The sequence below is a fragment of the Stegostoma tigrinum genome, chromosome 12 (genome assembly GCF_030684315.1).
Source record: "Stegostoma tigrinum isolate sSteTig4 chromosome 12, sSteTig4.hap1, whole genome shotgun sequence".
Lineage (NCBI taxonomy): Eukaryota > Metazoa > Chordata > Chondrichthyes > Orectolobiformes > Stegostomatidae > Stegostoma > Stegostoma tigrinum.
In genome coordinates, this window is record NC_081365.1 from 37504142 (window position 1) to 37526576 (window position 22435).

At 46.1% G+C, this 22435-nt stretch overlaps 1 protein-coding gene across 1 annotated transcript in view; it reads right to left on the reverse strand.

Moving 5' to 3' along the window:
* The window catches only part of tbx15 (T-box transcription factor 15), a 101515-nt gene that overhangs the window by 33238 nt on the left and 45842 nt on the right, over positions 1–22435 (reverse strand). Inside the window, exons 4-6 of the mRNA XM_048540202.1 lie at positions 12532–12703; positions 8147–8314; positions 3024–3088 (exon numbers count right to left, since the gene is read on the reverse strand). Coding sequence (XP_048396159.1) covers positions 3024–3088; positions 8147–8314; positions 12532–12703 — 405 coding nt within the window. The remainder of the gene's footprint in view (positions 1–3023; positions 3089–8146; positions 8315–12531; positions 12704–22435) is intronic.

The following is a 22435-nucleotide window of genomic DNA, read 5'->3' on the forward strand; positions in this document are numbered from 1 at the left end:
TGTGTTGAGATAGAGATGTAGATGGGAATTGGTTGGATAGTGTTAAAGAAGTGAAATTGTGTACTCTTAGCAATGGCCTGAATAGGTGGACTGGTAATCAACTCAGTGTCAAACATAGCACTCAGGCTGCGGACGGTGTGGTTAAGCCTCAGATAACTCCCTTTAGAACTATGGTGACAGCGATAGGGAATGGGGTTTCTAGCAGCCTCTGATGATAATAGATTTGGCCCTTCCAATGAGGTAAATCCATATTCATCATACTGACGGGTGTAGCAAGGTCGAGCTGGGTATCGTTATGGTACATGTAGTGCCTGATGCAAAACCAAAATTTTGATGCCTGAAAACTGGAATAAAATCAGAAGATGCTGGAAATATTCAGCAAGTTCAGGCAGTATCTGAGACAGAAACACAGATAAACAGGTCAGGTCAATGACTTTCCGTCTGTATTTGCAGCATTTGCTGTTTCTGTTGTATGCGGCGACAATTTGTTTTCCAAGAGTTCTTCCTTCTTGTCCATCCCTAATTACCCTGGAGAAGTGAAGGTGGGAAAAGGGAGGACTCAGATACTGATGGCTTGCGTGTGATCAGGAGGCTGATTTGTTTTGGCTTGAAGTTGGACTCGTTCATGCATGACTGTAAACTGGTGCAAAGCTGAGTTCTTTAATATGATCGCTTTCCATTTATTTCTTTTAATTTTCAGAGGAATGCTGTCGCCTGTAATTTGCAGCAGTTAGTAAGTTCCACTCCACTCTTTGAGCAGCCCTGGTTACATTGCTCGCCGCCAGTTCCTACTGACTACACTGTGATAAAGGAGCTCCTCTTGATACAACAGCGGCTATTCCCGGCTCCGGAGGTGGGAACGTCCACTTTCTCCTCACGTTAAAAAGTCCGATCGGTTTCCACGAGGTGCTGAGTAAATGTGATACTGCGTCCAACTCTGACAATATACTTACTGCCAGATTATATCCACTGTGCTCAGTGATTTTTGTGCTTATTGAGATGAAGTGTTGCAAAGGTAAGACTCTTGATTTTCTCTGCTTTCATGCTTACCTGTAACCTGACAAACTGACACTGGATAATAAAATGTGAGGCTGGATGAACACAGCAGGCCAGGCAGCATCTCAGGAGCACAAAAGCTGACATTTTGGGCCTAGACCCTTCATCAGTGAGGGGGATGGGGAGAGGGTTCTGGAATAAATAGGGAGAGAGGGGGAGGCGGACCGAAGATGGAGAGAAAAGAAGATAGGTGGAGAGGAGCGTATAGGTGGGGAGGTAGGGAGGGGATAGGTCAGTCCAGGGAAGACGGACAGGTCAAGAAGGCAGGATGAGATAATAGGTAGGAAATGGAGGAGCCGCTTGGGGTGGGAGGAAGAACAGGTTAGGGAGGCAGAGACAGGCTGGGGTAATGGGGACTGCAGATGCTGGAGATTCCAAGATAATAAAATGTGAGGCTGGATGAACACAGCAGGCCAAGCAGCATCTCAGGAGCACTGTGCTCCTGAGATGCTGCTTGGCCTGCTGTGTTCATCCAGCCTCACATTTTATTATCAGAGACAGGCTGGGCTGGTTTTGGGATGTAGTAGGGGGAGGGGAAGAGCTGGGCTGGTTTTCTGATGCAGTGGGGGGAGGGGAGATTTTGAAGCTGGTGAAGTCCACATTGATACCATTGGGCTGCAGGGTTCCCAAGCGGAATGTGAGTTACTGTTCCTGCAACCTTCGGGTGGCATCATTATGGCACTGCAGGAGGCCCATGATGGACATGTCGTCTGAAGAATGGGAGGGGGGAGTGGAAATGGTTCGCGACCGGGAGGTGCAGTTGTTTATTGCGAACCGAGCGGAGGTGTTCTGCAAAGCGGTCCCCAAGCCTCAGCTTGGTTTCCCCAATGTAGAGGAAGCCACACTGGGTACAGTGGATACAGTATACCACATTGGCAGATGTGCAGGTGAACCTCTGCTTGATATGGAAAGTCATCTTGGGGCCTGGGACGGGGGTGAGGGAGGAGGTGTGGGGGCAAGTGTAGCATTTCCTGGGTTGCAGGGGAAGGTGCCAGGTGTGGTGGGGTTGGAGGGCAGTGTGGAGCGAACAAGGGAGTCACGGGAGAGAGTGGTCTGGATGTGAGTTTGCTCGCTGAGCTGGAAGGTTAGTTTTCAGACGTTTCGTCACCATTCTAGGTAACATCAATGAGCCTCCGAGAAGCTGGTGTTATGTCCCGCTTTCTATTTATCTGGTTAGGTTTCTTTGGGTGGCCTTGAGTGGTCTCTCCAGAAAGCAGACAAGGGTGTGGATGGAAAAATGTCTTGGGTGGTGGGGTCGGATTGTAGATGGAGGAAGTGTCGGAGGATGATGCTGTTGTATCCGGAGGTTGGTAGGGTGGTATGTGAGAACGAGGGGAATCCCCTTTGGGCGGTTGTGGCGGGGGCGGGGTGTGAGGGATGTGTTGCGGTATGTCTATAAACTGACACTGGATCTGCCGTCTGAAATAGGTCTCTGTGGAAAGAGTGCCTCAGTATAACTGGTATTATGACACAGTGTCACACGTAAAGATTCCGTAATTTTGTTTTGTTTTTAAGCAAAGAACCACTTCGTTGTTAGAGACAACAAGCTGTAGAGCTGGATGAACACAGCAGGCCAAGCAGCATCAGAGGAGCGCGAAAGCTGACGTTTCGGCCCGAGACCAACTAATTCACACGCACCCATTTCTTTCTAGCGATATCGCATTCCCTGTGATTAAGGTGGGAACGGGGGCGTTATTTTAACTGAGGTTACATTCTCCCATAGTCTGCAGCTTCCGGAGGGGGGGGGGGGGGTGGATTTCGAAAGCTGTTGGTTAACTCCTGCAAACTTCTTTAATATTGAAGTTGCTTGTCCGTGGCTTACTATGTACGGATGTTGGATATATTGCACACTTATCACACCCTCGGCCAGCACAGCACATTTTTAATGCGACACTTGTCTCGGCTAGGTTTTGAACTGTTCATTCTTAGAGGGATGTTTTTGTGTGTTTCAGACAGTGATTCCTCACCTGTTTCTGCCCGAGTCTCGGAATCCTTTGGCAAACGGGTTTCTGTCGATCTTCAGCCTTGTAATCTGGGAAATAAAAAGGATCACGTTCACTATTAAAATCTCCACCAAATGAGAGTGGGTCCTGGTCTCTCTCCATGCAGGACAGAGCCGGGAAATTGCATCGGTGTTTACATCGGCTTTAAACTGAAACTTCGTTTGAAAATGAAGCCACTTCGGCAAGTCAGCGTCTCATTAACTAACAAGTGAGAAAATGGCACTGAAAACGTTTCCTGTTACAATCGGTGCAGCTATGTAAATAATCCGGAATGCAAAGGAATTGGGGAGTCAAGAACGTTTCAGTAAAGACAAACAATAAATTAAACGTACGATTGAATCAAGGGGATTTTCCGGGGCTTTTCACTTATACCCATTTAAACGATTCTAAAGTATTTCAAGTCCTGTAGTTAGGAGGTTGATCTACAGGGTTTGGGAATGGTTGGGGGGGGGGGGAAGCTTGGAAATATGTTTTTCCATAAGGTTCATAACGGGAATTTTTTTAACATTTACATAAATTCCGTTTGTAGACGGTGGTATACATTAAATTAAAAACTCCATGGAAGATTCGCTCTCAGAAATGCGCCCCTTTTCTGTTACCGAGCGCCCCGTGAACAACCCCCATGTTGAGACACTGTGAACAGAGACGGTGTAACCCAGAAATGCACACTAAGTTCTGGTGTTGAGCGTTTGTATTGTTGGCCAGCGAGGAGGCTTCATTTAAAAATAGTCTAACTCCCAAAGTCCTGCGATGTGTGGACGAGGTGTGCTAGGAGGATATAACTCGCACCGCTAGTTTCAACATGCTCTCGTGTTTAATTGAAGTCTGCTGTCAGGCTTCCTCTCAATCTTGTTCAGAGCGCCCTTCGACCTCCAGCACGAACATTTTGCGAATCCACACACGTCAGTGGCTAAAAGATATAAACTATTAACCGGGAGGTGTAGAACACTGGCATTGGTAAGAAGGTATTGCACCTGTATAAGATAACAAAGTGTGGAGCTGGATGAACACAGCAGGCCCAGCAGCATCTCAGGAGCACAAAAGCTGACGTTTCGGGCCTAGACCCTTCATCAGAGAGGGGGATGGGGGGAGGGTTCTGGAATAAATAGGGGGAGAGGGGGAGGCGGACCGAAGATGGAGAGAAAAGAAGATAGGTGGAGAGGAGAGTATAGGTGGGGAAGTAGGGAGGGGACAGGTCGGTAGGTGGGAAATGGAGGTGCGGCTTGAGGTGGGAGGAAGGGATGGGTGAGTTTGAGTTTATGAAAGCGGAGCTCAAGAATGAATATACTCTAAAGACAAAGCGTAACCAAACAGCAACTATTACTCCTGAAGTCCATCGTGGATGCCGTTTAAAACGAACTGTTGTTTAACCGAGGGAGGTAAATCCTCGTTGGAGACTTCAGAAATTTAATTGAAAAGTTGACGCCTGTGCGTGGTACTTCCCTTTGCATCCAGAGAAACGCACAACTGTGCTGACACAGGAGAGGCCGTTCAACCCGTTATGTCTGCACGGGCTCTCCACTGGACAATTCACTGACTGTCAGTATCCGCTTCTCCCAATAAGCCTTAACAATCTACTTTTTTATATAAGTCTAATTCCTGTATGGATTGAATTTCCTTGGCCACACTCTCGGTCAGCATATTTCCGATCGACTGGCTGCCTGAAGACACTCTCCATGTTTCCTTTAGAGTCATTGAGAGCAGAAGAGGCCATTCGATCTATCGAGTCTGCGCAAATAGCTATCACCTATCTACACGAATCCCAATTTCCAGCATAATGTGGAAACCCTGCAGCCCAATGGTATCAATGTGGATTTCACAAGCTTCACAATCTCCCCTCCCCCTGCTGCAACCCAAAACCAGCCCAGCTTGTCCCCGCCTCTCTAACCTGTTCTTCCTCTCACCTATCCCCTCCTCCTGTCTCAAGCCGCACCCCCATTTCCCTCCAACTATCCTCATCCCGCCCCCTTGGCCAATCCCTTCCCTACTTCCCCACCTACACTCACTTTTACTGGCTCCATCCCCGTCTCTCTGAGCTGTCTGTCTCCTCTCCACCGATCTTCTCCTCTCTCCACCTTCGATCCGCCTCCCTATCTCCCTTTTCTGATGAAGGGTCTAGGCCCGAAACGTCAGCTTTTGCGCTCCTGAGATGTTGCTTGGCCAGCTGTGTTCATCCAGCTCCACACTTCGTTATCTCGGATTCTCCAGCATCTGCAGCTCCCATTATCTCTCCCAATTTCCAGCACTTGCCCTGTAGCCTTAAATGTTACAAAAATTTCAACTTCTTGTCCAAGCTTGTTTTTTTAAGGGTTGAGAGGTTTCCAGCCCCCACTGCTCTCCCACGCATATATTCCAAATTCCAACACCCTAAGAGTTAAAATAAAATCTCCTCAGATCCCTCCAAAACCTCCTGTCCTTCTGCTTCAAATGATGCCCCCTTGTTATTGACCCTTCAATAAGGGGAACAGCTGTTTCCTATCCACCCTGCCCCTACTGCTCCATCGGGTTCCCCCCCTCAGCATTTTTTGCTCCAAAGAAAACAACCTGAGCTTATCCAGTGTCTCTTCATAAAGAAAACACTCCATCTCAGGCAGATTCCTGCTGAATACCTTCTGCACCCTCCTTATATAGCGTGGGGACCAGGGCTACACACAACTTAAACCATTTTGGGAATGTGAACAGGTTGAGGGAGATATCTGCAGCTTGGTGAAACTGACCAGACATATGCCAATTCAGTGAAATGCTGAGAAAAGAGACTTCGTAAGCATTTTTTGTTTCTTTTGCCATTTCTTTCAAACTCTGTCGTTCCTATCCCTTCACCAGCAGGGAGAGTTTCTTCATGTGCATTCTGGAAAGATCCCTCATGATCTTAACATTTCAACCAAATCTCATCTCCAAAGTGAAAAGCCCTAACTTCTCCAAATCCCTTATTCTTGGAAATACATCATTGATCTAGAAGATTTAAACAATGTTATATCACTCAAGAAAAAACAATCTTTTTGTTAGAATACAAAAGAGGGAAAGTTTAATTATTTACCAGTTATTTTCCCCAAGAGGAGTTAATACATTTAAGTATATTAGTGTGATAATTTTAAAAAAGTCTTGAACTGCAATCACCAAACGCGTCAGGCCTTTCAATCTGCTAAAGTGGAGTTCACAACATATAGAATCTTCCCGACTCTTTCGATAACCAACGTGGTGTTTATCGTATTCAATTTGCGGGAAAGTACTTAAATAATTTAGCTTCTTTCTAGCGTCTGAACATAAAAGGTCTTCAATGTTTATTTGTCCCGATTACTCCTGTCCGCTCCATGGATTGCATTTTGATTTTTGTCAACATGATTTGAAATTCATGCCCTAAGCATTCAAATGATTATAAGCAACTGATAAAAACCCGAAAGAACCCGAGAATGCTGTAAGTCAGAAACAAAAAAAAAATTCTAATTTATTTTTGTTGACTATAAATGGTTACTGGCTTTGTACCACTTTGCGGTATATTAAACGTAGTGGTTTTTAGCGATGATAAATTTGTGACAGCTGTTGGCGATTCATATGTAAATCTGCCCTGCTTGTTTTATACAAGCGAACCACCAATGCTCAGAAAACTGTTGCTTGTAACAAGATGGGAGAGGATTGGAAGAGACGAAGTGAATGAACCGAGAAGTAAAGAGATTATTCGCAAATGATGTGGAGGTGCGGAGTTGGACGGGTGTGGACGAGGTCAGAAATCACATGACACCAGGTTATGGTCCAACAGGTTTATTTGACCGCATAAATTATGGGAATTTTCTTCCTTCTTCAGGTACTGGTGTGAGAGACGCAGTACCAGACACAATTTATAAGTAAAACATCAAAGGGTCACCTCCCTGATGAGGATGTACTAAACAAACCGAAGATGCTGTTAAATCTTTAACCAGAGAGAAGGTCTTAATTTATTAATATGTAAATATAAATCCCCGAATTCCTTCGAAGTCACTGTGCTGAACGACCCAAAAGTTTTGTCAACGTAAAGAGGTGACATTTTAGGTCAGACAATGCATGTTAGGTGTGAGGCTTTGTCCAGGATCTGTTTGTGTTTTGGTTCCGAGTCAGACTGGTTTCATTTCTAAAGTAGGAATTTATAAAACACCACATTGACTGACTGTCTAGAAAATGTGCCTTTTTCCCAACAAAACAATGCATCTGCAAATACAAATTCGCCCCATAGGATCACGTGTGTGCCTGTGTTGGGGTGAAGGAAGCGAGCGTGTGTGAGGGAGAGTGGCTGTCGCGCTTGAGAGAATCGCCGGCAGTACAGCTAGGAGCAAAATTCCTGCACTCATATCGCAGCCGTTATTTTGTCTTAATTGTGCAGAGTTGTTTCTTGCTGTTCTTAAATCCTCGCAAAACGTGTCCGATTTTGATGTATACCAGAAGTTCAGAAACGCGTTTTGTTAGAATGCGTCATGAAAATCCGCCTATGTATGTTTGCTTACTTGATCAGCCATTTATTTAAAGAGCCAGGAGTTCCGGTAACATCTGGCGGAATATTTGAACGTTTCTAGATGACACTTTCCAGCTACGTGTACAACATTCCTGTTTGGTCTGGATTAATCAGTCTGAAAGAAGTTGTCGATTCTGAAATGTATTCGCGTTCATTCCTCTGGCGATTTTAGAAAATCCCGAAGTGACCGGTAAAAATATTAAACAAAATTCCCAAACTTAAAATACAAGCAGTTAAGGACAATCCACTCACACCAAGCAGGCAGCGTTGGCCGCCAAATTAAACAAATAATGTGCAGCTCTGAAAAAAGCCTTAAAAATAAACGGGGACTCTCTCTCTTCATATCTTTAATCTTTACATGTAACACGCCCGTTGTTCCATTCTGAGTAATCGCAGCTACTCACTTTTGAGAATAAACATATGTTTAAAATTAATCGCACGCATTTTCCCCTTTCTAAAGAATTCAGCACCAGACACGGCTCATACGCTCATACCTGTCGGTTTCGATTCAACCTCAATAGGCTTCAAACAATACATCCTGTAAATGATTATTTCAACGAATATTTTAGAAACGTATCCTTCCTTTCGGCAACAGGAAACCTACCTGCTGGTTCTGATATGCTGTGACTGTGGTGAAGACGGTCTCCGGGAAAGTGAAGGTTTTCACCCCTTCTCCTGCAGGCACTGGCTTAGTCGGGCACAGCTCGCTGCTGAAGTCTTTTCGGATCACATGCACCCGCGGCTGGTACTTGTGCATGGAATGAAGAATTATCTGTTCGAGTTGGGGCGACGAAGAATAAAAAAAAATTATTGTCAGCGAAATGAAACTAAAGGTAAACGTGGTTTAAAGTAAGCTGTAAAGCAAAGCTAAATAGTGGTTTACAGATTAATCTATCTCGATTCAAATTAAAGCTATTCACGTGAGCAACGAGCACATCCACTATTTCGCTACAATGCGCAGTTATTTTCTTCCCCTCACCTTATTAAATGATTTTGATAACTCAACAAGAGGAAGACCTTAAGCAGACGGCATGCAGCTTTATACAGAATCCGCATGATCTAATGATAATGTGGATCAACTGGGTAAAGACAAAATATTTCATACTTTTACTAGTGCCAGTTGTTCGCTAACGTGTTGACAAATAGGAATTGTTTAATAAATATTAATTGGAAGATTTTTTTTCTCCGGCAGGTATTGAAGTGATTAATGTTGTATAGATTGGGGAATATATAGAGAGTTACTTAGCTTTAACTGAGCTAACCGATAGTAAGCAATGTTACCTGTCTTTCGATTTGTTACTAATATGGACATGTGAAATATAACAGCTTAACGTCGAGCGAGTGTTAACCAGAATTCAATACTGATTTGTCTCACCCTGCATTTACACGTGCTGTAATTAGCGCCCGCTCAAAAACCTCAGGACACACTCTTAACGATCATTCTCGCCCCAATCGGAGCACAGTTACAACTCCGGGACTTTTAGGCCCCTCAACGTTACTGAATTGCTAAGATCAGAACCGCGTAAAGGTAAAACGCTGATCCGACCGAGACAGAAGAAAACTCAATGCAAGTGATTTGCATTTCAAAGTAACACTAATCTACACTGACACCTATTTTCACTTTGTTACCCGGACATGGAGTACTAACTATGGCGAATGTGGACCATGAAGGGGTTGGGACTAGCTGAACTTCTCATGGTAGTCACATTGAAATGCCCTTATACATTGGTCACATGAGTTTTAAAACGAAACTTGCTTGTAAATGCTTTTAGAATTAATTATTCGGTTTTTTGCTGAATTCTTATACATAAACTACCCAACAGTCCAAATTTGTATTGCAATTTTTCGCTCTCATGCCAAAGCATAGCGCATTACCAAACGGTTTACTATCAATTCCAACTATTAAATGACAGTAAATGTAATTGAAAAGAAATGGCACAGTCCCCCTTTTGCTCCTTTCCTCTTATGGTTGTTATCCATGTTTTTAAACAGCGATGGGCGAAAATGTGATTCCGCTTTCACCTTATCGGTACTACTACTGAGCGCCATCTGAAGCTGCAGCATTTGGGCAATACGAAAAAGGAGAAGCGTTTTCTCAGAGCTGAGACTCAGCACGTAGGCTGATTAAATTAATTCAACGAGAAGTCGGAATGTAGCAATTGCTGATATTACACTGTTTTCAGGCCAATCTCTTCCGAATGGAGACAATTGCAGCAGTTATTGAAGAGAAATAAATAATCTTCAATCATCTGTTGAAAGCGGACGTTGAATCAGGAAGAATGTTCTATTTTAATTGGCCGACATAGTTAGTTGAAAATGGCGACCATCTGCAGCTTGTTGCACATAAACAAAGAAAATTAAGTATACGTCCATGTGCAGCCAATTATTAAATATAATTTGCAGAGTGTCAAAGTAATGACCTGATGTCTAGCCAAAATTATTGCACTGACATTCTTAACTACCATGAAGTTTAAATTATAATTTCATTGCGTTTATAGTGCAACTCTGTCAATGTCTTTGTTTTCTTATGGTTTGGTGGCAAAGTGCATTAAAACATTACTGTTTCACCTCTGTGAGCTGGTTTGTAATTCAATCCAGACAGAAATTAGATTTGTTCGCTTTTTCCTGTGGAATCTAGTGCATAGCTGATTGGGATACAAGTCTTTCGTTTCAGGAGCTTACATTCAGTACAGACCCAAAATTGAGAATGTTTCACCCCTTTGCTTAAAGGGCTTGGCAGTGTACTGCATTAGAGCACTGTCATCAGGGCACGTTTCAAATAGCAGATGAAAAAGAAAAAGGTTTTTTTCCACAATGAAGGTAATGATGATAGCATTATTTTGTAACTACAGCCACCCTGGCTTCAGAACTGTGGATAGAGTCCAGAATAAACTGAAGAGAGAATGAATGAATGTTTTCTTTCTCTGAAGGAAAAATAAAATATTACATCTGAAGAGTTTTATCACGGGTCTGTGAAATGGGTTTGCTAAGGCTCAATCCAGTTCCAACTTGGCCTGTGTCCAGACTAATACTCACATTTGGAATTTGTGAACAGTTATGAAAATAAAGACAGAACATTATATAGATATATCTACTACACTTTTTTTGTTTATGTAAGGAAACTTTGTTTTTGAGTTATTGTGAGCTATATGGCACAACAGTAATGCAATTTAAATGTATTGTAAGTTACTACCTTAAGCTCACATCGATGTTCAATAATTGTAGCTATAATTTAAGGTGCTTGCAGGTGCAGTACAACCTATCCTGGTACAAAGCCATGTGTAAAATTGCTATAGCTGTCCTAGGAGCCTTATATATTCACAGATTATTTTTAATGTAATAAGAGATATCCTGAATATGCAATAATAATATTCTGTTAAACAAGACCCATGAGTAGAATCTATGCAGGTGCTCAAGTTTTCAAGCTTAGACCTTTGATGTCAAGGATCTGCATGCAGCCCTAAACAAAGTTGACCTAGCAAAGTAATGTTTACGTAGATACACCCTGATTGTGACAGGCTGATAAATGAACAGCAAACAGGAAGGCCTACAATTTAATAGATATTTTAAAGAACTTTTCTACACAGTCAAACAGAAGTCTTGATGGTTATCATATAATCATCTATATTTTGAAGACAAAGCTAAATGAAAGAATTTTGCATGGATTGGGCAATGCAGAAGGCTAACCTTCTGGAAGGAGGTCATTTTTTATAACAACTGCTTGTGAATGTGACCACCAATTCAGTTCCCATTAGATGTTGGTCCACATGATATAAGTGCTCATAGAATCAGCACTAACTTGGAGTAAACAAAAGTAGTATGGAGAATGGAAAACACCACTGAAGCAGTACAACATGTTCTTCAGAAGCTGGAGTTGAGGCACATTCTGGGAGTGGAAGATTTGGATCACATCTGGTCTGTGCTATTTTTGACCTCAGAGGGCATGGTGTCATCACAAAGTGCAGAGCAGATTAAGTTTATGATTATTCCCTGGTCATTGGTTTTAATTTTAAAAGTAGTTTTATGCTAAACATGTAATGGTGGGTCTGATTTCATATATCACATACATTTTCTGACTGCTGATTTATACTTTGAAAACAGTTCTTATAATTTGCATCCCAAATGTCAAACAATACATTTGAATAATTTGGTGAAATCAGGGTCTGTGCACTAATCAGAAAATACAACTGTGGGCCAGTGAAAAGTAGGATTGGTTCTGCATGTTAAAAAGTTAGGAACAAAAAGATCACAGTTAAAGTACACAAAAGAGCAAGATCTTATAATATACTGTATATCAGGTTAGCAATGATTCAGGCTAGAATTTATTTATTCAGAATTTATTTAGAATTTCCTAGTTAAACTTTAATTTTTCACAATTTGAGTTGAAAACATTGGCCTGGAAGCAAGTGAGAAACAGCAACGATTTGAAAATGAATCACTAGAATGATATTGTCCAGAATTTATTGATAATCATGGAATTATAGAGTGGTTACAGCTCAAGAGGATGCCATTCAGCTCTTGTGTTCATGTTAGTTCTCTGTTGAGATACAGCACTAACAAATTCATCTAGTTTTTTACTCTTCCACCAATGAGAACTATTTTTCTCTACCTACCCTGTCTAGATATCAAATTCTCTCTCAACATTCTCTTTATACCAGCTTCACCATTCAATTCATTTTCTTCAGTTTCTTTTTCTGCATCCTCTTCAAAACCATCCATCCTAAAATAAACTATCGAATTGAAATACAACGAAAAGACATAACAGAACATAAAATTCAGTGGTAAATTGTTACAAAAGTGATCCACTATTGAGTTTGGTTCTGTGCTGTGCTCAGTAGCTCATTAACGCAGTAACAGTGACACTTAGTTTAAGTGTGTTTGCTGAATTGTTGATATTGATCACCCAGTTTTATCACATAAATATCAGAATTAAATAAGGTATTTCAAAACCAGCCTATGTTATTAAAATATAAATCTTTATCTACGTACATGCCCTTGATCATCCAACTCATTGTTTGTAAGTTTGAGTTTATCAAAGCTGATGACTTGTCGCATCCATGTGTCCCCAGAAGCTAGAGAATCTGGATGGATGTAGACTCGAGCAGGCACTGGCGAATCTGCATTCCCAGCAACCATCCACTTTGAACTGTGATAAACATATCTGCAATTAGGAAGGAAACAAACAGCAAAAATCAGGAAATTGAATCTAGAATAGCTTGCTTCCATTTGTCTTTGGAATTACTGAAGTGAAATGGAAACTTTAAAAAGTAATATCACTTAACGACTTGTTCGTGAGTGTAAGGTTAAAACTATATTTGAACATGGATAAATTGTTATTTTCAAAGAATATAAATATCTGTAATTTACACGTGGTTGCTGTTTGGCCACAGAAAATGCTGGTAGTTGCTTTTTACTGCTGTAAATGTAAGAACTCAAACAGTACCTCCTATGTCTATTTCAGTAGGCAGAGTAGGAAAATAGGAAATAAATTTATTGTGACACTCCATAGTAGCTACTTGCCCCTATTGCTTGCGCCTGACTTTTTTTTAAATTTAGGTCCTCTAGCTTATCTTCACTTCTATTCAAACATGGATAATGATTGAACAAAACAATTTATTGAATTTCTAATGCACCATAACATATCGATTTTCCTATTTTGCAATATACAGGAAGGCAGGCTTGTATTTTTGAAAGCTGCGGTGCTCAATGTGAAATAAGTCGCCGGTTCTGAAAAAGCTTGAACTTGCCATTAAAGGGCAGCTTGTTTCTTGTTTTTGAATCATACACTGAAAGAATTTGTAAAAGTACACTTTAGGAGAAACTTTCCCAAGACTTTCTCAATAACAATTTTGATGAACGTGGGACAATAAAGGAAAATGACATTTATTAGTGCTAACCAGTGATTAAATTTGTGGAACAAGCTGAGGGGTTTGCAATATCTAAATGAGGAAATGTAATTCCTGAGAATGCCAAGGAGTAAATGTGAAAAACATTCAGTGACATCAAAGGAAGGGCAACCTTATCTGTAGTAATTCTCATAATCAAATACTTATTAAAAACTGAAAGAACTGAAGATGCTGTAAATCAGGAACAGAACCAAAGTTGCTGGAAAAGTCAGCAGGTCTGGCAGCATCCATGAAGAAAAAATCAGAGTTAATGTTTCAGGTCCAGTGACCCTTCCTCAGAGTTCTGAAATGTGAACTCTTTTTTTCCTTCACAGATGTTGCAAATACTTATGCTTCAGCTAAGAAACATAAATGTTTACACCTGTATAGATAGAATGAAGAAAACATTTATTCCCTTTTGCAACACATCTTCAAACAACTTAAGGCATTATTGCAATAAACGTTATACTATGTTGTACATAATATCTCACTATTAAGCTTGGGCAGAGTCACTGCAGTAACGCGAATAAGCAGTAACAATATCAGGCTTCAAGGCACTCTAGAAAAGTTGAGCATGTCAGGAGCAGTATAACATGGACAAATGTGAAATTAAACATTTCAACATTAAAAACAGAAAGGCAGAGAATTATTTCAATAGTGATATTTTTAGAAATGTGAATGTACAAAGAGATTTGACTGTCACCGTACAATCAGTCAATAAAAGCAAACAGGCAGGTGCAGCAAGCAATTCAGAAAACAAACGATATGTTCTAATTGCCAGAGAATTTGAGCTCAAAAGTAGGGATAACTTATTGCGGTTATACAGGGCCTTGGTGAGACCGCACGTGGAATACTGTGCGCATTTTTTGTCTACCTACTTAAGAAAGGATCTGGATGTAAGTTTGCTCAGTGAGCTGGAAGGTTCATTTTCGGACATTTCGTCACCATGCTCGGTAACATCATCAGTGAGCCTCCGGTGAAGCGCTGGTATTATGTCCCACTTTCTATTTATATGTTTACGTTGCCTTGGGTTGGTGATGTCATTTCCTGTTTTTTTTCTCAGGGGATGGTAGATGGGCTCCAAATCAGTGTGTTTGTTGATGGAGTTCCGGTTGGAATGCTATGCTTCTAGGAATTCTCGTGCGTGCCTCTGTCTGGCTTGTCCTAGGATGGACGTGTTGTCCCAATCAAAGTGGTGTCCCTCCTCATCTGTATGTAAGGATACGAGTGATAGTGGGTCATGTCTTTTTGTGGCTAGTTGATGTTCATGTATCCTGGTGGCTAGTTTTCTGCCTGTTTGTCCAATGTAGTGTTTGTCACCTGGATGAACACAGCAGGCCAAGCAGCATCTCAGGAGCACAAAAGCTGACGTTTCGGGCCTAGACCCTTCATCAGAGAGGGGGATAAGGTGAGGGTTCTGGAATAAATAGGGAGAGAGGGGGAGGCGGACCGAAGATGGAGAGAAAAGAAGATAGGTGGGGAGGTAGGGAGGGGATAGGTCAGTCCAGGGAAGATGGACAGGTCAAGGAGGTGCGATGAGGTTAGTAGGTCGGAGATGGAGGTGCGGCTTGGGGTGGGAGGAAGGGATGGGTGAGAGGAAGAACAGGTTAGGGAGGCAGAGACAGGTTGGACTGGTTTTGGGATGCAGTGGGTGGAGGGGAAGAGCTGGGCTGGTTGTGTGGTGCAGTGGGGGGAGGGAACGAACTGGGCTGGTTTTGGGATGCGGTGGTGGAAGGGGAGATTTTGAAGCTGGTGAAGTCAAACAACACATACGGACCAAATTCTGAACTACAGGAGCAACCATCCCAACACTCACAAACGAAGCTGCATTAGAACATTATTCCAACGAGCCACCACACACTGCAGCACAGAGGAACTATGCAGAGCAGAGGAAAATCTCCTATACAGCGTATTCAAAAAGAATGGGTACCCTATGAACACCGTCCGCCGATTCCTCAGCAATAAACCCAAACAAACAGACAAAACGGACTCAGAAACCATAACCACTCTCCCCTATATCAAAGACATTTCCGAAATGACTGCCAGACTACTCAGACCTCTTGTAATCAGGGTAGCCCACAAACCCACCAACACACTAAAACAGCAGCTAATGAACTTAAAAGACCCTATACAGACAACAAATAAAATGAACATCATCTGCAAAATACCTTGCAAGAACTGTGACAAACACTACATTGGACAAACTGGCAGAAAGCTAGCCACCAGGATACATGAACATCAACTAGCCACAAAACGACATGATCCTCAATCACTAGTATCCTTCTGGATGTGAGTTTGCTCACTGAGCTGGAAGGTTAGTTTTCAGAAGTTTTGTCACCATTCTAGGTAACATCATCAGTGAGCCTCCGACGAAGCGCTGGTGTTATGTCCCGCTTTCCATTTATCTGGTTAGGTTTCCTTGGGTTGGTGATGTCATTTCCTGCATTGGTGATATCATTTTTTTGAAGTTCAAAAATCTGGAGAATAAAACAAGAGAGACTTCCAAAAAAATGAAACCAGATGGATCCAACACACCACGCTTCTACGGACTACCAAAAATTCACAAACCAAGAGCCCCTCTCAGACCCACAGTGTTGCTACCTGGAACACCACCCTACAGATTAACCAAGGAACTACACCAAAGACTAAAACACCTAGTAGAAGACTCCCACCACTCCATTCGCTCCACCCAAGAATTCCTGAACACCAAAGACACCAAGATAGAAGAGGATGAAATAATGGTCTCCTTTGACGTAACAGCTCTGTTCACATCCATCAACCTGGCCAAAGAACACTGACTACACTATTAGAAGAACCGAAGACACATACACCAGACACCACCAACCTCATCAGCAAGGACAACATCATCAAGCTAGTGGACCTATGCCTCACCACCCACTTCGCTTTCAATAACAAAACCTACAGACAAACCAACGGTACACCCATGGGATCTCCGATATCAGGGTTCTTAGCAGAGGCAGTAATGCAGAGACTCGAACTAACAGCTCTGCCAATCATCCAACCCAAACTTTGGGTCCGCTATGTGGATGACACCTTTGTCATCACTAAACAAAACAAATTAGAGGAAACCTTCAAGACGATCAATAATACCCTTTACTGGCATAACATTCACAAAAGAGGAGGAAAACAACAACAAACTGCCATTCCTAGATGTCACAGTAGAGTGAACAGCCAATGGGGAACTTCAAACCAGCGTCTACAGGAAAACAACACATACGGACCAAATACTGAACTACAGGAGCAACCATCCCAACACCCACAAACGAAGCTGCATTAGAACATTATTCCAATGAGCCACCACACACTGCAGCACAGAGGAACTACGCAGAGCAGAGGAAAATCACCTATACAACGTATTCAAAAAGAATGGGTACCCTATGAACACAGTCCGCCGATTCCTCAGCAATAAACCCAAACAAACAGACAAAACGGGCTCAGAAACCATAACCACTCTCCCCTACATCAAAGGCATTTCCGAAATGACTGCCAGACTACTCGGACATCTTGGCATCAGGGTAGCCCACAAACCCACCAACACACTAAAACAGCAGCTAATGAACTTAAAAGACCCTATACAGACAACAAATAAAACGAACGTCATCTACAAAATACCTTGCAAGAACTGTGACAAACACTACATTGGACAAACTGGCAGAAAGCTAGCCACCAGGATACATGAACATCAACTAGCCACAAAACGACATGACCCACTATCACTCGTATCCTTACGTACAGATAAGGAAGGACATCACTTTGATTGGGACAACACATCCATCCGAGGACAAGCCAAACAGAGACACGCACGAGAATTCCTAGAAGCATGGCATTCCAACCGGAATTCCATCAACAAACACATTGACTTGGAGCCAATCTACCATCCCCTGAGAAAAAGAACAGGAAATGACATCACCAACCCAAGGAAACCTAACCAGATAAATAGAAAGCGGGACATAACACCAGCGCTTCATCGGAGGCTCACTGATGATGTTACCTAGAATGGTGACGAAACATCTGGGAACAAACCTTCAAGCTCAGTGAACCAGCTTACATCTGGAACAAAATAAAGACCCACTCTCTTGTGGACCGAGATGAGGAGAGCGCTGTGTTGGAGGTGAAAGGAGGACGTCGGGTTGGCTGTGCACCCTTGCGACCAGTGGATCTTAATGCTGGCTTCGGCCTAACGCTGGTTCAGGGGAGTAGCCAACCTGCAACGATGGCTGCGGCAAGTGCTCGTGCCCCAGGTCAGGGGGTCTGGAACACCATCCGTGTTTCTGTAAAGAAGGTGGATGAAGGTGCACCTGTGGACCGCACCTTCTTCGTGAAGAGGGTCCTGTTGGACTGTTGTGGGTTCGCTGCTGCGGACATTTACCGCCTGCAGGATTTCCCCGGAGGAGGTTTTTACGATGTGACCTTCAGGAGTGCCAAGCTTTGCGAACACTTCCTGGAGGCTTTCAAGGAGAAAGGAGGTGAGGGCCCCCTCTCTGTATTGACCGCTGTCCCACTGTTTGTGATGCCAGCACAGAGGAGCCGTATGGTGACTGTACACATGTACAACCCGCATGTGCCAGCAGTTGATGTCCTGACCTTCCTTGGAAGGTACATGAAGGTTGAAGGGGACCTAACTGACATTGTGGACCCCTTTGGCATCTGGACCAGTAAGAGGCAGGTCAAGGTGACGCTGAGGATGGGCGCGGACGGGAATGCCGTACACCCACCGTCCAGCTTCGCGATCGGCGGGAGCAGGGGCTACCTGACCTACGCAGGGCAACCTAAAGTCTGCCATGCCTGTGGTAGGTCAGGTCACATGGCGGCCGACTGCAAAGCCACCATCTGCAAGAACTGCAGGGAGGAGGGACACCTTGCAAAGGATTGCCCACAAGAGAAAAGCTGCAACCTTTGCGGGGAAGCGGGCCACCTCTATAGGGCATGCCCACAGCGGGGGCCCCTACACCCAGGTCGCCGGCAGGGGCAATGCGGGGCAAGCCCCCCTGGAGGAGAGGAAGGCACCAGGGCCCAGCAAGGACCACACTAATGTGCAGGAGGGCCAAGCCGTACAGGAGGGCCCAGCCCCGCAGGATGGGCCTGAGGCCAGCAAAGTGCCCCTGCAGGCTCCGCTCCCCCTCGACAACCCGGAGTCGATGGAGGCGGCAACAGGCGACCCAGGGGAGTGGACGACAGTCTGGAAAGCGAGGAGGAAGGTGCGTCGGCGGGCCCAGGAACCACAACCATCAGGCGGGAAGAGGCAGCTACAGGGGAGCTATAAGAGCTCCTCTGACGAGGGGGATTCGGAGGGGGCCTGCCCAAAGCAGAAGCTAAAGATCTCAAGGGAGAAGGAAAACAGCACCCCACTTCCAGGTGATGGGAGGCATCCTGAGGCTCCCTCCGACACCCAGTCACGTGCCGCTGAGGCACTGGAGGGCCGTCCGGAACTTCCAGGCGGGAAGGAGGAAACAGCGCATCCCCAGCCTGAACCAGAGCCGGACTCTCCTGCCTCCATACCCCCAATGGGGGCTGCCATCCGGAAGGCAGCACGGACGGTTTCCTGAGCCCGGAGAGCGTCCAGCAGTTAGCCCGGGCAATGGGCATGAAGGGACAGATGGAGGGGCTGGACCTTGGACTTGGGGAGGGTACTGCGGTCACTGCCCACAATGGGGGTACGGGTTGCGAGCATTAATGTGCGCAGCGTCAAGTCAACCGCGAGATGTGTGCCCACGTTGGCCTACCTGACCACTATCAAGGCGGACCTCCTGTTTCTGCAGGAGTGCGGGATACCGCACCTCGGCAGGCACGGGAAATGGTCCGGCGCCTGGACCTGTGGGCCTTCAATCTGGTCGGGGGGTAACGACTGTCGCTCCTCAGGCCTGGCTATTCTGCTGCGGGGGCGCGACTTCACCATCTCTCAAGTTCAGGAGGTGGTGGTGGGGGGGCGCCTCCTAGTGGCTGACGTCACCTACAGGAACGCTCCCCTGAGGCTGATCAACGTGTACGCCCCAGCGGTACGGAGTGAGCGGTTGGCCGTCCTGCAGCAGCTTCCACCCCTGCTGGCTATGTCCAGGCCAGTCATCCTAGGCGGAGACTTCAACTGCATCATCGATGCAGATGGAAGATCCGGCGTGGGGACAGTGGGTGGGGGGAGTCAACAGGACGTCACGCCCAGATTCCTGATGGGCACGGTGAAGGACGCCGAGCTGCTCGACGTCTTCAGCACCCCTGCAGACAGAGCGCAGCGGAGGTACACCTGGTCGCGGCCAGACGGGTCTACTCGCTCAAGGATAGACTTCCTGTTTGTGTCACGGGCGTTCTCGGTCAGGTCCACTGGCGTCAAGCTGGTGTTCGTCTCTGACCGCTGCCTCCTGCTGGCCGACTGTCACTTACAGGACGACCAGCCAGCCTCTTTGAGTCTCCGGGCAACTGTTGGGAGACAGTGAAGGAGAACATCAAGAGGTTCTTTGTCCTCAAGGGTGTTCAGAAGGCAAGAGAGAGGCGGGGAAAGCTGTCGCGACTCCAGAAAAGGGTGCAGAACCTACTCCTTCTGCAGTTGATGGGGGTCGATGTCACGGAGGACCTCCGTGAGGTGAGGGGCCAGCAAGCCTCGGTCTTCGCCGTGGAGGCCTCCAGGATAATCTTCCGGTCCAGGGTCCGCTCCGTGGAGCAAGACGAGACGTGCTCGCGTTTCTTCTTTCAGAAGGTGCACAAAGAGAGCTCTGTGCTTAGTCGGCTGAAGGAGGATGATGGCACGGTGTCGTCGTCTCAGCCCGACATTTTGAGGATCAGCGGATCCTTCTATGCCGGACTGTACGACACGAAGCCCACGGACAGCACGGCCTCCGAGTCGTTCCTGTCATCTATCACGGAGGTCTTAGACGACGGCACGAGGGAGTGGCTGGACTGGCCGATATCTCTGGATGAGCTGACCTGAACCCTCAAGTCCTTGGAGAGGAATAGGACTCCCGGGAGCGACGGCTTACCGGTCGAGCTGTATTCCGCTCTGTGGGACCTGGTCGGCCAGGACCTGCTGGAGGTGTACGATAGTGCGCTTCGGGCAGGGGAAATGTGCAAGTCCATGAGGAAGGGCATCATCACCCTCATTTACAAGAGGAAGGGGGAGAGGGAAGAAATTAAGAATTGGCATCCCATTTCACTATTGAACGTGGACTACAAAATCCTGGCCAAGGTCATAGCCAACCGGGTCAGGTCTGTCCTGGAGTCAGTGATTCACCCTGGCCAAACCTGTGCTGTGCCGGGCAGGAAGATCACTGAGAGCCTCACGCTCATCAGGGATACGATCGCCAACGTACAGGACAGGCGGGTGGACACCTGCCTCGTCAGCCTGGACTAGGAGAAGGCCTTCGACAGGGTCTGTCATGCTTACATGAGGGATGTCCTCTCCAAATTGGGGTTCGGGGAGGGCATCCAGAATTGGATCCGGCTGCTCTACACCAACATTTTTAGCGCAGTCTCGATCAACGGGTGGGAATCAGACAGTTTTCCTGTTAGATCTGGAGTCAGGCAGGGCTGCCCGCTCTCTCCTGCCTTGTTCGTGTGCTGTGTGGAGCCCTTCGCTGCCTCCATCAGGAAGGACGTGAGCCTGAAGGGCGTGACTATCCCAGGCAGCGGAGGCCTTCAGGTCAAGACCTCCCTGTACATAGACGATGTCGCCGTCTTCTGCACCGATGGTCGGTCGGTGAGTAGGCTGTTGGACATCTGTGGCCAGTTTGAACTGGCCTCGCGTGCCAAAGTCAATAGGGGTAAGAGAGAGGTCATGTTCTTCGGGAACTGGGACAATCGCTCCTTCTCCCCTTCACTGTCAGGACAGACTACCTGAAGGTGCTGGGTGTTTGGTTTGGTGGAGCTGGGGCATGCACTAAGACTTGGGAGGAGCGTATCACCAAATTGAAGCAGAAGCTGGGCAGGTGGACGCTCCGGTCCCCCTCCATCCCGGGTAAGAACCTGGTTGTCAGGTGCGAGGGGCTTTCGGTACTGTTGTATGTGGCGCAGGCCTGGCCTATTCCCTGGACCTGCGCCGCTGCGGTCACCCGGGCCATCTTCCACTTCATTTGGGGGTCGAGGATGGACCGGGTCCGCAGGGACACCATGTACAAAGACCTGGGAAATGGGGGAAAGGGCGTACCGAACGCCACCCTCGCCCTGACGGCTACCTTTGTGGGCGGCTGCATCAAGCTGTGCGTAGATCCTCAGTACGCAAACCCCAAGTGTCACTACTTACTGAGGTTCTACCTGTCCCCGGTGTTGCGAAGGATGGGCCTGGCCTCATTGCCGCGGAACGCTCCGAGTATTTGGTCCGTCCCGTACAACCTGTCCTTCGTGGAGAAATTTTTGAAAGGAAACACCTTTGACCACAAGGCTGTCAGGCAGTGGTCAGCACGTAGTATCCTCAGGACCCTTCGGGAAAAGGAGAGGGTGGATCCCGTCGTGTGGTTTCCCCACGCAGACTGTCAAAGTCGTTTGGCAGAATGCCGCATTGCCAGAGCTTTCAAACAAGCACAAGGACATTGCTTGGCTGGCGGTGAGAGGGGCTCTGCCAGTGAGATCCTTTATGCATGCCCGGAATCTCTGCACCACCGCACGCTGCCCTCGAGGTGGCTGCGGGGGGGACGAGACTGTCGATCACCTCCTTCTGGAGTGTGCCTATGCGCAGGAGGTCTTGAGGGGGATGCAGTGGTATTTGTTGAGGTTCATCCCGAGCAGCTCCGTGACACGGGACTCCGTGCTCTACGGGCTGTTTCCCGGGACGCACACCGAGACCAACATCAACTGCACCTGGAGGACCATCAATGCGGTGAAAGACGCTCTTTGGTCTGCCCGCAACTTGCTGTCCGCCCGCTGAAAGAACTGACCCTGACCGAGTTTTTGCAGACTGGCGCACTCCAAGGTCCAGGACTATGTGCTGAGGGACGCGCTAAAGCTTGGGGCAGCCGCAGCCAAGGCGCAGTGGGGAAAGACCACGGTATGAAACCCCTCGTCCA